The sequence below is a fragment of the Oryza sativa genome, chromosome 6 (assembly GCF_034140825.1).
Source record: "Oryza sativa Japonica Group chromosome 6, ASM3414082v1".
NCBI lineage: Eukaryota > Viridiplantae > Streptophyta > Magnoliopsida > Poales > Poaceae > Oryza > Oryza sativa.
In genome coordinates this window covers 29,339,153-29,355,440 of record NC_089040.1, presented here as the reverse complement: position 1 = coordinate 29,355,440, position 16,288 = coordinate 29,339,153, and the positions used below count along the sequence as shown (strand labels likewise).

Here is a 16,288-nt window from a genome sequence, read left to right as displayed (position 1 = left end):
TGGAGAGTAATTCACGGAGCGAATATCGAATAACCGCCGAACAAGCGCTTAATTTTAGCATTTCGATTAAAATTCTTGGTTGAATTGCACTATGAACAAAATTACTTCTACTACAAGTCTACAAATCAACAAGTTAAACGTAATTAACCTCTACATGATCGATCTCCCAAATTAAACTAACCTGTAGGGGCGATCAGATCAGAATCAAACAGTTCGTGAGGCGCCATTTGGTCAGTATTTTTTTTTTATCCCCGATCGGCGTCTCGCCGGAGAAACCAGAGCACCTCGTCGGGCGGCGCGGCGCGCCACACCCGCGGCCGCGCCGCCCTGTGGCCGAGCTCGGCGAAGCCGTGCGCCACCTTGTTCCCGCCGCGGCGCACGTGGGACACAGCCATGTCGTCGAGCTGCGGGAGCAGCGCGGCGATCTCCCTGCACAGCCTCAGGTCCTCCTCCGACTGCACGTCGGCGCGGTCGCACACCACGTCGACCACCGCCTTGGAGTCGCCCTCCGCCCAGACGCGCCGCCACCCGTTCCGCACCGCCAGCTCGAGCCCTCGCCGGAGCGCGGCGAGCTCCGCGACGGAGCTCGTCGCCGTGCCGATCCGCTCCGCGTAGCCGAGCAGGAACGCGCCGTCGTGGTCGCGGTACACGCCGCCGATGCTCGCGATCCCGGTCGAGTGCTTCGACGACCCGTCGAAGTTGAGCTTCATCCACCCCTCCTCCGGCTTCCTCCAGATCCTCGCCGACGCCGACGAGTAGGCACGAAGACGCAAGATCCGCCGCCCTCCGCCGCCGACGAGGATGCAACCCAGAACGGGGTTGCGCCGCCGCAGCACACCCAGATCAGCGCGGTGCACGCGCAGCATCACCGATCCCCTCGCAGAAAAAATCGCAATCTGTTCGTGTATTTAGCCCCAAGCGGACCCACCAATAGGGCAAGGTTGGGAAATGGCTAGACCCACCGGCGCCGGCGAATATCCGCCTTCCCCGGACTTGTTCCTCTTGAGCGCCGCCGCGGCGCAGGCAAAGCTCGAGCAGCGCTCAGGCGCGCCATGGCGGCGCCGGCGGCGAAGGAGAGGAGAAGGGTTTGCGTTGCGTGTGTTGCTGTACTTGATAATGGGCTATAGTCCTATGGGCTACATGTGGATCGGCCCATGATGACCCATATTTGTACCCAGGCCCAGGCGTCAATTCATTCATGGGCTTCATTCCAGGCCGTGTTTGTGATCGGTACGCAGCCATCTCTTCCTTGGGGCTTTTAACTATTTGCCATTTTTAGATTTGGCAAATAACTATTTGCCACCCCCTATCTCAATGATATGTGGGTCCACATGTGTCTATGACATGTGAGTTCAGTGGTAAAAAATTAATTACAACATCTAAATGTGGCAAATGGTCAAATGCACTGTTCTGACTGCAGAACATCACAAATCGTGATGAAACATTGAAACACACACATTAATCACTGGTGTTGGTAGTCAGCCCACTACACGGTCCATCCATCCTTGGACAAAAGCCGACGCTGCGGCCCACTACACGGCCCCGTCTCCTGCGTACTCAGGTGACTCGGCTACAGCCTACAGAGCAGAGCTGGTTACTCTGCTTCGTAGCAAAAGACGCTTTGCACTTTGCAGCTTGGTGAGCGTTTACGACGTACGACAACGCGTCGCACGAAGGGAAACTACTACCGTGCCGCCGCGCGCATTCCTCTGCCAATTTCTAAAGGCGACGAGGAGGCTGTGTGTTGCAGTCTCCCGGTTAAGTTTCCAGGCCTTTTTCTGTGTCGTGTATAACAGCTAGATCAAGGCTGAGGCAGCCTGCAATTCCAATTCGCCATAGAGAGAGAAAAGGAGGTTTGGCTTTGGATAGCTAATATGCTCTCTAAGTAAGCGATTAACTGATTTGTTTATGAACAAGTGTGGATCGTTTCCTGCGTATCAGATGATCTTGGGGATAAGAACAAGCCAGCAACGCTATTTTCCAAGCATATATAACCCAGATCAATCGACTGGAATCAGATTCCTTCGATCTCAATGCGTATGCATGCGTACGCATTGGAAGGAACCTTTGCTAACTTCGAAGAGAAGAAGCACATCGTAGCATCTCGATCTGCAACTGTGTTTGCAAGCAGACAGAGCAGCTAGCACAGGTTGCGCAAGCAGCAGTTTGCTGCTAATCAGGAGACACCAGACTGAAAATGTTGTGCCCCTTTCACCGGCTCTTAACCCCTGGAGATTCTGCATCTCCAATCCCATATTCATATTCTTCAACAACTTGACACTCCATAACACTAGTTAGTCCAGTATCGCCACTGATTGATCTAGAGCATGGAGAGACCAACCTAGCTGTGAGATGAGACATGCATGCATTGCATGCTCCGTTGCTGACCTAGGCAGCTCGTGATCCGGTACCACACTTAATTAACAAGCTAATTGATTATTTGATTACAGTACTAGCACTTAATTAAATCAGCCATGGCGATGTAACCACGTTGCAGAGAAGAATCCTAGAAGCTAGCAGCAGCTAGTAGAAATGAGCACAGCTGTGCCTCCTCGCAGTGGACAGCTCACCTCAATCTGTAGCACACAAACACTACGATCCCCAACAATCCAATCTACCCAATTTGCAGCAAACAAAACCGTTAAATCTTTTTTCTCAGGGAGCAAGGCTCACGTGTGCATCGACAGATCACAGCGTGAAGCCGTGGAGAAAACACCAAGCCCAGCGTGCAGCTGCTTTGACCGGGCGTACGTGCATCCGATCGATCGATCGATCGATCCGAGCAGATGCCGCTGCGGCTGCGCCCTGTCGCGGGGGCTCCGCGGCGCAACCCGCGGGCGCTGCCGCCACCGGCAAGGGGACATCGTGCCGAGAATCTCAGGCGCAGGGGAGAGGCAGCACGGCAGCAGCCAGTAGGCAGGTTGCAGTTGGGTTTTTTTTTCTGAATTTCTGAACTGGCCGTGGATGGAGGTTGGGGATTCAGAGGGGAGAAAAAACCGAGAAATTGCCAGGCGTGAGGTAGGTGCACAGGCAGCACAGCTCAGTGCCACTGCCAATCATCCGATGAATTGATAAAATATTTATCATTTGAAGGCGTGGCAGATCAGGGCAGTAATGAACGAAACATTACTACAGCTCATGACCTGGCTACAGTTCACGATGGACACCTCATCAGCTAAGAAGCATCTACCAAGAATCTTACTTCCATCCACATCAATCAGTTCGATCAATTCTCACCGGCAAAATTCCTGGAGATATAACTGATGAACCAGTTCAAGTGCAACGCACACAGATACATCATATTAATTCACCGCACCGTGCACTAAACTTCACGACGGATCTCCGCCCGGTTCGTTGCACCTTGCAGACGTCTGATTTTAGTGATTCGATCTCCAAAGTCTCCGTCGGCGCTGGACCAAAAATATCACCGGAGCAGCCACGATATTGCACCAAATCAACACGCTACTAGTGCCCAAAAAAAAAACGGAGTACGAGTTGGCAGTAGCTGTGTCAACCGGGGGAAATTCCGTGAGGTCACGAACGCCGCCGATGTTGGACAGGCGAGCGAGACGGCGACGGCACGGTGAATTCAAGAGGACAGTACGGGTACAGTGGCATATGGTGTACTAGTCTGTCTTGAAAAAGGGTAAACCCTCGTAACTAGGATTGATTTTTTTTATTTTTTTCTAAGACGAAGGGGTACGTGGTGATACTTGAGAGAGGCGAAGGCAGCAAACCTGGAGATCGAAAACCGTCGCTTTCGAGCCCTTTTCTCGTGCGGATCTCCTTGCCGCTTTTGAAGCTTCCGGCCACATTTTCGGAAGCTCCCGGCCCAGCTTACTGCTGAAAAAAAAAATCATCGCGTCCCCGTCTCATCAGTTCGTTGGTCACGGATGAGGCAAACGCGGATGAGGGGAAAAAAATCGGGATGATTTTGATGGGACTCAAATCAACCTGAGACCGGGTAAAACACACACGCTATACGAGTGTGGCTGTGTGGGTGACGAGACTCGCCAGTAAAATTTGACAATTTGACATCGCCTTCGCCGTGTTGAATTGGGCAATCTCCAGACGGACGGAGGGAGGCAGGCCGGCACGCACGTCGGGGTGGCTCCGTGTGTTTTGACCTCGCCACCACTCGGAGCAGGCAAGGAGGCTGCTAATTCTTGACTAATCATAGTCATCAATCAAGAAGACAAAAATGAATAGAACAAGTATTAGCTGATACAGTAAGTCTTTGGAGGGCGATGACGTCTGCGCCCGTTTGCAAAATTGTTCAAGCGAACTTCAATTCCTTAATCGATCGACTGATTATGTATGAAAATTGCAAGAATTTGGGAGGCTGTTCGTTTCCTTTTCAGAGAGGAAGAGGCAATGTATGGATGCACGGACAGTTTGTGAAACGAAGAAGCTTGCTGATCAATTAATTCAGATTCCAGTTTCCACTTGGAACGAAGAAACAAGCAGAGTGTAGTACATGAGAGTACAAATGCGATTGGAATCCGCGAACCAATGAGCAGTGCCCTTGATGAATCCTGATGCTATGAACAACGAGAAGAAAGAAGAAAGAAAGAAAAAAAGAAGAAGAATCCTATCCATGTCGAACTTTCTAATGAAAGAGGAACTGTGAGGCCTGGGCGACGGCGTCGTCGAGCCACCGGCGAGGCTCGTCCATGAGGTCGGGGCTGAGCCTGACCATGAGGACGCAGAACTCCATCTCGCTGAGGGCGCCGTCGCCGTCGAAGTCGCCCTCGGCGAGCATCCCCCGGAGGTCGTCGTCGGACATCCCGCCGAGGCCGAGCAGCGGCGCGTTGCGGCGGAGGCTGTCGAAGGTGATGAGCCCGGAGGCCGGGTCCATGAGCAGGCGGAACCCGCTTGCGAGCTCCTGCATCAGCCCTTCCTCCCCCAGCCTCTCCGCCATCACCGGCAGGTAGTCCTCGAACCCCTCCTGCATCATCTGCTGCTGCTGTCTCTGCTCCGCCGCCATGAGAATGAGTGAGGTTGACTGATCGATCGATTTGTTGTGTTCTTGTTTGCTTCTTGCGATCTTTGAGAGGAGGAGAAGAGGAGAGGGATGATTTGATGTGGTGGGGAGGAGGCGGGAATAAATAGGGGAGGAGGAGGTGGTGGGCTTCAGAGAAGTTGCGAGAGAGGACGGTGGATGTGGGGGGGTCTCACGTGTGGGTGCGTGGTGGATTGTTTGGATTGGATTCCTGGACGCGCGGGGACAGGTTGGACGCGCGCGCGTAGGGGGGAGGATGGGATGAGTTGGGCGTGGGCTGGAGGGAGGAAAACCGCGGCTTCCTGCGCGCTTCGGCTTGGACGTCGCGTCGGGTCGGGTCGGGTTGGGTCGGGTCGGCGCGAGCGCGTGGCTGCGGCCGCGTGGGTGTGCTGTGGGTGCGTGTGGCTGGGCAGGTTTCGGGTCGTAGCAGCGCCGACGCGGTGACGTGGTCGGGGCGGCGGGTGGATGGTGCGTGTCACGTCACGCTTCGGGGTGGTGGACAGACGGACGGACGGTGTCGGAGGAATCGTGGGACCATGCCGATACGAGATCAGGGATCATATTTCTTCGCCCACGTATAAATCACCAGACAAAATTTTTCATCATATCACATTGAGATATCACATTGAATGTTTGACACGTGTATAACGTATTAAAAATAAAAAAATAACTAATTATACAGATTGCGTGTAAATTATGTGACGAGTCTTTTAAGCCTAATTGCTCCTTGATCTGATAATGTTGTGCTACAGTAAATATTTGCTAATAATAAATTAATTAAGCTTAATAAATTCGTCTCGCAGTTTACAAGCGGAATCTATAATTTGTGTTATTATTAGTCTACGTTTAATACTTCAATTGTGTGTCCGTATATCCGATATAACACACCAAAACTTTACGCCCCTATATCTAAACACAGTCGAGAAAAATGCTATAGGACGGAATCTTGTTCGAACAGAATGATACCTCTGAGCTATTGTTATCTGATACCTGATAGATATCGACTAATACCCCGTTCGGATGGAATAATATCTTTGAGGTATCGCCTGATACCTGGTAGTGGTAGGTATCGGCTGATACCCAGGTATCAGGTGATACCTCTAAGATATTATCCGGATCAAACGGGATACCGTCTAGTAGCATTCCCCTATTTCTAAACATAACACTAACATTTCATGCTTACGACACACGCATACTCACATCTATGAACATATATGCACACCTTATCTTTATGAATATTTTTGAAAGATTAAGTCGGCATATATTGAGATTGACGAAGTCACTACAGATATCTCGCTGTTGATGAGTACATAACCTATCACTGAAAGAAGCTATGAATGTGAGCATTGTGTCGTAGTATTTTTGATTGAATGGCTCCGATCAAACATGATTTCTACGAAATTCATCACGAACTCAAAAACTTTGATTTGGTCAAGACTCAGGAGAGTGATTTGAGTTTATCTCGTTGTGAAATTCAGGGGTTCCTGACGTTGGACCTCCTCTGCTGCGTCGACTCGACTTGCTTAGGTCTGATTTAGGGTCACGATTGAGAAGTTTCGTGTCCCGTTTTTTGGTCGCCCATGTTGGGCACGTTTAGCCGTAACAGGACGAAGTGTCACCCATCCTTTACCCAAAGTTTCCATGGAAGCTTCGGTCAGAAACCCCAAAAAAATTTTGACACCAAGGAAGGATCCATACTCCACATCGCTTTCTCGAGTCCAAGTCGCGAGTAGAGCAGGGCCAGAGGCTGTTCCTACTTGGGGATCTCGTACGGTTCTCTTCCTTTCCACAGATTGCTTTTGCTTAGGACGCCTTTTCTTGGGTTTCTTCCTCTTTGTTTGCTAAGGCCCTGTTTTCGGGCGGTGAAAAGTTTTATTGTGTCACATCGCATATTTGAAGTATTAAACATAGACTAATAACAAAAAAAATTATAGATTCCGTCAGTAAACTACGAGACAAATTTATTAAGCCTAATTAATTTGCCATTAGCAAATATTTATAGCACCACGTTATCAAATCATGGAGTAATTAGGTTTAAAAGATTCGTCTCATAATTTACACGCAATCTGTGTAATTAATTTTTTTATCTATGTTTAATACTTTATGTATGTATCAAACATTCGATAAACATTGGATAAGATACGGTGAAACTTTTTGCGTGGGCAGAGTAGGACTAGTATTTTACTCGTACCAGCAGCCGGGCCTATCTCACTTCGTTGTCTGCCTTTCACATCTCGAATTCTCGACTCCAATCTCCATATTTTCCATGTGCTTTTCCTCTCTGACTACTAATATCACTTTATTTCTGCTGATGATGCTGTCACTTTCACACTGAAGCTCTCAGCTCAAGGGCCAATGGGCCATGTTGGTGACTACTTTAGTGAGCAACTTTCTAAAGGAAACATGAAGATACAACAAACTACACAAAAGAAGTTAGGCAGGATAATCAAATCTGAAGGTGAAATTGCACTTGGAGATGGATGGACAGAGTCACACAGGGCAACATCATGAGGCACCTCAGCATTTTACTTGCAGGCACAAAGTCTGGAGCTGGAAATTTCAGGGGGAAGGGGGACCATTCTGACCTGAAACTGAACCTGCTGGGAAGAGCCCAAAGGCTACTACCCAAGTTACCTGTCCTGAAAACAGCGCCTTTTAAGGATCTGTCTCACCTGAGCTGTTGCCCATCATGCGCAGCAACTAAAGTTCAGTCGAAGTTGCCACTTGCCAGTAGGCTCTTGCCTAGTCAGAGCATCTTCGTTTCAACACCGAGGAAAGATCAAAGATGAGAGTTTGTGACAACATGGGCTCAACTTTCCTGTTGAATTCTGTGACAAGAACGTACACCAACGGCAGTCAACGGCGTCGTTGACGGTCATATCAGATAATCTTATGTTTACATTTTTACTTCAACTCCTAATGTATGTAGCTTTATGCAAAGGGTGGTAATAATGTACACTTCATGGTCATTCCTGAATCCTGAACCATTGTGCTCTACCTATATGATAGCTGTTTTCTGGGCTAAAACCTGACTGAACCATTGGACTGATGCTTTGGGTATCCTCGTCAGGTTGTTCTTGTAGTCAATGTAGTAGAGACCGAATCGCACCGTGTAGCCTGAGTTCCATTCCCAGTTATCGAGCAGGGACCATACAAAGTAACCATGGACGTTGCAACCTTCTTTCCTGCAGTAATTCAAGTCGGAGAGTTCTTAAGTAGCCGTGAAACATATGGTCATAACTGTCAACAGAAGATTGATGCAGTCATGCTAACTGTAGCTATGTATGCAATCATGATGGTGTGTAACTAGCTTCTCCCGTGTCATTCTGGGGGTCTGAATGCAACAATTCGGTGAAGCTTTGGTAGAAGGCAGATGCAGATTATGTGGACAGTGCCGTTCCTGCGGTTATCTCAGGAACTAGAGAGCTATGTGTATGTTTTACCAGATTTATTGTATCTGCTTTGCACATATGGATGCCCATTGGTGCGATAAGCTAGCTTGCACTCAAGAACAACAAGAGTTGTGAACCTACTGCCTTCGTTCCCTTACGCTGTATCTATGTGCCAATTATAGCTCCCCTATGATGGAAAGTAAGCTTTTGGCTTCCCCTCTCGAAAGAAGAGAACTGCTGATGATTTTATATGTTCCAATGTATGTACACAGAAGTGAAACTTCACCTTATAGCATCCAGGAGATTAGACATATAATCATTGTGGTACTGTATCCTTTTATCATCTTGTAGGACGTCTTCTAATCTAGAAAATGGGTGGTTGGCATCATCCATACCTGCCATAAACAGCTCCCTTTGTTAACTATTATTATATGCTTTTTAAGGAAAGAATTCTTATCTACTGTCAATAATCTCCAGCCAACATACCATTTTCAGTAATGACTACGGGCGGGTTTCCATACTTTTCTTTCACATGTTTCATCAGCTTGAACATACCCCATGGAACTATGTGCAGCCAACTTGATGCTGCCTGAAAGTTGATCAATACAAATTTTAGTTTCAACCAATCATTTGACTAGAAATAGCATAAATGAAAGGATAGGTATAAGTATAACAAGTCTTAGCAACGGCAAGAATGGCTTTGCAAATTGTACCGTTTCTCCTATTTTCTTCCCATGTCTATAAGCTGCCATAGTGCATGCAGAGAAGTCAGTAATACTGAAAACAGACCAGGAAATTTAGAATCTCTTTATTTATCAAGACTGACCAGTTGGTATGACAGCAGAATCGGTTGAAGCATCATCCATTACAAGTTTCCTGATCCGCAATCTATCGTTTCTAGCATATAGTGTAGTGTAGTGGTTTATGCCAACAAAATCTAGTGATCCAGATACCAACTTTGATGCGTGAGTTGAAAACTGAGGCAGCCTATCACCTGCAAGTTTCTGCATAGAAGGAGGATAGTGGCCGAACATTAAGGGATCCAAGAACCTGTATTCACACTAGAAAAATGTCATAATTAATATACGTCCAGTTGCTATTTAGTGTAATTATATAGGAATTTAAATTAATTGATGTATCACCATCCAAGCTCAAAGTCCATTGCTCGCGCTGCTGCTTCTGTGTCTTCATCGGCATTTGAGAACGGTTCATACCATCTAGAATTAAGCGCAATCCCAATGAGGCCTCCTTGTTCATTCTGCAATTCATACAAAAAATGCATGCATACTATTGTCTTAATTGCTTCTATTTTTAAGAAAAAAAACATTACTAGAAAATTTAGTCACATGGATCACCTTGAAATGTTGTTCATAAGCACGAAAAGCACCAGCATGAGCTAAAAGTATGTTGTGAGCTACAATATATGGTTCAGTTGATGATTTACCCTCTCTACAGAACACATGTGACAGAATAGAACATCTCCCAGGTGCTTGGATGCCAAGGTCATAGCCGTCAATCGCAAAGTTGTAAGGCTCATTAAAAGTGATCCAGTGCTTCACTCTATCTCCAAATTCCTTGAAGCAAGTAAACGCGTACTGAACAAAATCCTCGCTGCACAATTAAGATGTCATAATCACTACAAAAAAGAATAGAAAGAGAAATTTTGATGCTACCTAACCGTTTAACTGATTATCTCAGCTAAAGGAAGATGATGTGATAGTCTTCCATACATGATTTCTGAGTTCAACCAGCCTCCGTATCTGTCTTCGAGTGCTTGGGGAAGGTCCCAGTGGAAGAGAGTTACATATGGTTCTATGCCTGATCCACAAATATAGAGAACACCAAAGAAAAAAAGTTCATATTAATGGCTGTTGGAAACAGTTTGCATTATGCAGACACCAAACAATAGAATACACTAGACCTTTATCTAACAGGGCATCTATGAGGCTGTTATAGTAACTCAATCCTTCTTCATTAGGTTCACCTGTTCCATCTGGCAAGATGCATGGTGGTATTAGTGAACAATAACAAAAAAAAAAAGATAGATTTTGCACATAATTTACATAATTCATACTTGGAAAGATCCGTGACCATGAGATAGAGAAGCGGTATGCATCCATGCCGATGTCATTCATTAACTCCACATCTTCCTGCCAGTTTATCCATTTAGTTGATGTCCTTATTTCATTACAAGCTCAATCAAAGAAATAGAATCGACTGAACAAATAAGACATGCTCTATCCAGAAAGCCTTCTTGATGCTCCAAAATGGCATCTTGTATTTGGAAAAACATCAGAAATGGTCTTCCTGTTATCTTAGTTTTGGAAGCAGCATGCTAGAGAAGTGGATTTGCACAATTAGTATACTAGTAATTCGTAAATTAGCAGTTTAGCATGCCTACAGTCTCTACACATTTAAACTGTAAATGGCCCAGACAAAACTTGCACTGGGATAATTTCCTAACAATATAATACGTCAGACATTGATGCTTGGAGATACAAAAGTGCGCAAGCAATTAGTTTTCATAAATTACTAGAAATTGTTGAAGCAAAGGTTGGCAAACATTTGACCTAACTTCCAGGATGCCTGGATTTGCACATTCCTGGTTAAATGACCAGTTCAGATTTCTTTGAAAAATAATCAATTCAGGTTCCATCAGATCATCCGTAAAACTATAATTCAAATTTAAAAGAACAACGTAATTGGTCAAGGCAAAGTTCACATTTTTAATCCCAACATAATTAGCCAAAAGGTAAACTTCATGTCCCAGATTACATATCAGGAACAAATGAAGTAAATAACATAAAGGAGGTACAGGAATTCATGAATTATGGATAACTCACCTTGTAGCGATGGTAGTGATCAACAGCAACATCTGCATTGCTGAAATCAATCACCCGACCTGAAGAAAGATTACATTGCTCATATTGCAGTCATAGTTTGCACCTCAGATTAGAGTACTTCTACAAATAAATCCCCATTACTGAACCTGGTCTTTTCGTGAGAGTATCCCATATGGTAGGTCCACGTTGGCCCTCATTCACGGCACCTTCATACTGGTAATATATTGACCAGAAATATCCATCAGACATCCATCTAAAAGAACTCAAGTGAAATTAGAGATCTTTTGGTAACACTAGACCTGGTAAGCTGAAGAAGCTGTGCCAAAGATAAAACCGGGAGGGAAGTCTGCTCTGCTTATAGCTTCAACACAGGCAGAAAAGCTGACAAGGATATGAACAAGTGTTAAGAGACTCATGGCCTTCCCTTCAGTAGGTAGCACTAACTACTAATGTCCACAGTCTATAGATAAGTAGCAGACAGGATTGTAAGATATATATAAACCTTGTTGAGTTGGTGGGGTGTGGGAAGCAACTGAAGGCTGATCATCACTTGTCTTGGAATCCAACGCGCGTCTCTGCTAAGTAGCTCTTGTGGAGGTGACAGGTTGCAATATCTCTATCACACTGGACATTTTATCAAAAAGGGAAGGAAACTTTGACATGTCCAACTCTGAAAGTGTCACGGGTGTAGCAAACTAAAGCTTTACTTGAGTGCAACAATTCCAGGCGCATTAAGGATTTCCCAGGATTCCAGCATTTAAGAATAAAAATTGTGTAACTGAGCCAGTCTTTAGGAAGCTACACCAGTTTGAGAGGAGTGCAAGCAACATGGAAGAAAGGCTGTGTTAATATCACGATAACACATTTCCTTCCTAAAATACCATCCTGCAGTATTGACCCCCCTTTTTTTTCTCTTATGCAATGATGCTAAGTGATAATGACAATAAGGAGCCTAAAAAATTATGATTAGGAAAATACAGTGGTTAACCCCAATATAATAGGAATCTTTGTTATCCAACTAGTTTGGCAGCACGGCATACCAACAAACAAGTACTACTAATTATTGATCACCACATTTGTTGCATTGATTTAATGAGTGGATAAACCAAAACTGATAGCAACGATTTAGTGATGAATTTATCCTGAGATTATAGCACAGTCACACACTTATCCCATTGGAAAGAAAACGGTTTGCTTGCACGGCAGAGCCTTTCAAGAATTGAATAGCTCCAGTGATAGCCACACGAAAGGGACAGGAGCGATTTGCTGATGGTGACCAGTGGAACAGGCAAGAATGTAGTGCACGTGTTATCCATGAAATCCCTCACATGTACACCTAAGGTTTATCACTAAATACAGTAACACACAAATACACAATGCATATAAACGTAGACTTTTGAGTCAACAGTTTTGTTTATCACGAAATATAGTAACTAACACTCAAATACACAATGCATAGAAACGTAGACTTCTGAGTCAACCGTGTTAGAATAGCTTGGCCAAAGATGCTCGATGATTCGAAATCTTCGGTCAAAAAGCTTGGAATTCATAGTATAACGACCACTGTCACTATGCTATTTGGTTTTAGGTAGAGAAACCAAGAGTTCTTCGATTCGAAATTAGGTTGGTTCCTCAACCTCCTCACATGGATCGGAAGGCTTCGATTCGAAGTCGTCCGATTCACATCGGTGCCATCTACCTACCCATCCCCATTCCCCACCGCCCACGCCCAACCCTATCAAATGAAACGCGAGATTGCAACCCCCCAAAGAGAAGAAAACGGCAGCGGAAATGGCGACGTCCCGATCCCCCACGCGGCGTGATGGGGAAGAACTCCTCAGGCGTACGCGCATCGGCAGCGTCGTCACCGCGAAAGCGCCCCCCAAAAGAGAGAGGAAATGGGTCCCAGAAAAGCGCAAAAGGGACGGAACTTGGGGGGTTGCTTGCCTCCGCAACTGTCGCTTGGCTTGCGCGCGTCGCCGGCGACGTCGAAGCCGCCGGAATCCGGGAGGCGCCACGCCTGGGCGCCCCCGCCGAAGCAGCATCTCGCGGCGCGTGGCGTGGTGATGATGCGTGTGGAGACGAAGCCACGCAACGCAACGAGGAAGACGACGAGCGTATGCTGGGCTGGGCCTTATCCGAAAACGGGTGTCGGCCCATATCAACCCAGGACGTTCGGCCCACGTTACTTGACCACAAACGGGATTGCGGACGACGAGCGGCCCACGACATTTGGGCCTTAACCGGATTGCTGACGTGCGTGATAGTAAGTCTATTTTGCCTCCCTCATGTTCTCTGCGAGTCAGCCTGCCACGTCAACAGGAACCACCCTACAAACCATCTAAGGGTTGATCTGCTACGGTTTTCGCTTATTCGAATCGTTTATTAGCAAATAAAAATTTATTTATGAGTAAAATGTTTATATATGTCCATAATAACTTAAAGCAAATGTTGTAAAATATAAGCATTTTAAAAAAACAAAAAAGCAAATTCAAAACTAAGTTCTCAAATTCAAATTTTGGCTCATAAATATAAGCATAACCAAACAATAAGACCGATTTTCCTCCATTTTGCGGTTGAGGGAGGTAATTCAATCAGGAGCAGAGATGAGAAATGTACAATAGATTTTATCTGTGTAGGTGCGACCTGTTCTTGTTGGGTCGAGACGGGATTGCGGCTTACGTGAGGCCCGCTATATTTGAGCCTGAACGGGATCGCGGCTGACTTGGGCCGTAAGGTCCGTTGTAGTTGGGCTGGATTACGATAGGCCTTTCATTAGGCCTTTATGAGTCTTACAAGTGGGCCAATCCATTCGGCCTAGAGGCCCATTTGTCATGTAGAAAAGCGCTCGCCATTATCCTGTCCGCGAGCACACGAAGGCGTTCGTTATCCTCTGCTGCTTCTCTGCGGTTTGAGCGAGCGAGGGAGGAAGAGGAGGGGAGGAGACGAAGATGGCCGGGGTGGCGGCGTTGCAGGGCGCGATGGCGTCCCTCTCCATCTCTGCGCCGGGGGCGGCGAGCACCAGCAGCTTCTGGGGCCACCCGCTCTCCACCTTCGCCGCCGCGCCGGCTGGGGTTTGTGCCGACTCCCAACCCTGATTCTCATTTTTCGCATTCCTTTATGTTTGCTCTGCTCTTATGATTCGCTGGAAAAGTAGAAATGCCAGCTTGCACTGAGATTTAGGATTTTAGAGCTCACCAACAGCGTGGCATTGCAATGGTGATGTCTACATCGCCTCACTGTACTGTTGTTGCCTTCAGGAGTTCAGGCTCAGGACCTCAACTAGCCAACAACCAACGTTGTGTCAAAATTTTGTGGTATATTTTTTTTAGAGAAAAGGTCTCAAGGATTTTGTGGTATAGTTGAACCTAGTTGGCTAGTATAAGGAGGGTTTATATGAATTAATGAATGCTTGAAATCTCAAGTTTGAGTATATCAACTGAGTGAATTCAGAAGTTAGAAATTGTGTTGTCTACCATGGGATGTGGCCTGTTATGTTTCAGTTTAAACTTGAATATTATTTTTTTCCTATGGTGGTATAAGCGATGGATACCCAATATTCAGCCTTTCAAGCAGAGGATTATTTTTCTGAAAGATGTGCCCTCTAGTGAGACAGACCATTTCTTGTTCTAACCTGCTGTATAGATCACATTTCGCTGGCTAGAAACAATTTTGCCTTTGAACTTTAAATTACTCAACAGTAGAAATTTCACAGAAGACTTCCATGGGAAAATGATGGAAACTCATTTCACTCGGGGATAGCCTGTAGCAAATGATTGGCACACTCGGTATACTTATCAGACTGAACTTGTTCTATCTTTTGTATATTCTTTTTGGCGTTCCTTAGCTCTTCTAGATAGTCTACTGCACTTCGTCCTCAGAATGAGACTCACTCACGACTAATTACTTACCTGGAAAGTGGTGATGAGAGAAAATAAGGCCGAATAATTGCTCTTGAATGGAGTGACTGAGCTATATATGGCACTTATATGATGAACTGTACTAAAATCTGCACTTATATGAAGAAACTCGTACTAAAAGATCATATGATTATCCTAGATATTCTTGCCTAAGAAACATCGTGAGCATGATTCATGTCATATCTCAAAAGCAGCTGATTATTACATTTTATGTCATTTTCATAAGAAACTCTGACAAGATATGCATAAATTTTTATATGCAGGTTAAATTTATGATCAAGACATGCCCAATTCAAATGAGGGTAAGTTTCAATTCTTTTTTGGTCTGCAGCTTGCTATTTACTCAAATGTCTGAAATTTCCCTTTTTCCAATGCAGCTTAAGCGATGGGAGAGGAAGAAGTGTAAACCAAACAGTCTTCCTGTCCTGCACAAGATGCATGTTAGGATTGGCGATACAGTACAAGTCATTGCAGGCCGTGAGAAAGGTAAAGTTGGAGAAGTTACGCGGCTTTTTAAGCACAACAGCACTGTAATAGTGAAGGACTTGAACTTGAAGTCCAAGCACAAGAAAGGAACAGAAGATGAACCGGGTGAAATCGTCATGGTCAGCATTGTTTCTCTTGAAACTTCTTTCTGTGCTGCTTCTAGCTAGTGTCGTATATATAGTTTCAGATGCCTGATCGTTAACCTATGGTTGTTGGTGTTTTCTTTGATCAGATTGAAGGCCCCATTCACAGCTCAAATGTGATGCTCTACTCAAAGGAAAAGAATGTGGCGAGTAGGGTTGGACACAAATTCCTTGAGGATGGAACGAAGGTTCGGTACCTGGTCAAGACTGGTGAAATAATTGACAGTGCTGAGAATTGGGTCAAGGTGTTCAAGGAAGGAAGTTCGGAGTGATCATGGTAGCATGGGAGTCCTGCACATTTTCTGAACTGCACTTTTTGTATGCCCAAATGAGTTGATGCTTTTCTAGATTCAGATTTCAGAGTCTTGTAAATTTCTATACAGTTGCCAACATTTTTTTGTATCCAATGACATGCTTGGCTTGTTAACCAGCTACTAGAATGGTTCAGCTACATTCGCTCATACAAATGATTTTGTAATGTTGTTGCTGTCCCCTGTCCTGA

The 16,288-nt window shown here is 45.6% G+C and overlaps 3 protein-coding genes across 7 annotated transcripts; 1 reads left to right on the top strand and 2 right to left on the bottom strand.

Moving 5' to 3' along the window:
- Positions 1–4,394: 4,394 nt before the first annotated feature.
- LOC4341871 (calcium-binding protein KRP1) lies at positions 4,395–5,076 on the bottom strand. The gene has a single exon (XM_015788193.3). The coding sequence runs from the start codon at positions 4,985–4,987 to the stop codon at positions 4,610–4,612; it is 378 nt and encodes a 125-aa protein (XP_015643679.1). The 5' UTR covers positions 4,988–5,076; the 3' UTR covers positions 4,395–4,609.
- Positions 5,077–7,794: 2,718 nt separating this feature from the next.
- On the bottom strand, positions 7,795–13,314 carry LOC4341870 (beta-glucosidase 25-like). 5 transcript variants are annotated; one of them, XM_066311183.1, is made up of 15 exons: positions 13,185–13,314; positions 11,740–11,861; positions 11,537–11,618; positions 11,384–11,450; positions 11,238–11,296; positions 10,469–10,544; positions 10,316–10,387; positions 10,125–10,212; positions 9,750–10,005; positions 9,537–9,652; positions 9,221–9,444; positions 9,108–9,139; positions 8,881–8,983; positions 8,681–8,789; positions 7,795–8,187 (listed from the first exon to the last, which is right to left on the bottom strand). In XM_066311183.1, exons 6-15 carry the CDS (start codon positions 10,527–10,529, stop codon positions 8,001–8,003), a joined length of 1,248 nt encoding a protein of 415 aa, XP_066167280.1. In that variant the 5' UTR covers positions 10,530–10,544; positions 11,238–11,296; positions 11,384–11,450; positions 11,537–11,618; positions 11,740–11,861; positions 13,185–13,314; the 3' UTR covers positions 7,795–8,000. The 5 variants fall into 5 exon arrangements, with proteins under 5 accessions (XP_066167280.1, XP_066167281.1, NP_001408662.1 ...); NM_001421733.1 differs by having other exon boundaries at positions 7,800–8,187; positions 10,469–10,540; XM_066311184.1 differs by having other exon boundaries at positions 10,469–10,540; positions 11,740–13,314.
- A 794-nt stretch (positions 13,315–14,108) lies between these two features.
- LOC4341869 (50S ribosomal protein L24, chloroplastic) lies at positions 14,109–16,280 on the top strand. Its single transcript, NM_001421735.1, has 4 exons — positions 14,109–14,311; positions 15,421–15,459; positions 15,535–15,762; positions 15,876–16,280. Exons 1-4 carry the CDS (start codon positions 14,189–14,191, stop codon positions 16,056–16,058), a joined length of 573 nt encoding a protein of 190 aa, NP_001408664.1. The 5' UTR covers positions 14,109–14,188; the 3' UTR covers positions 16,059–16,280.
- The last annotated feature ends 8 nt before the right edge of the window (positions 16,281–16,288 follow it).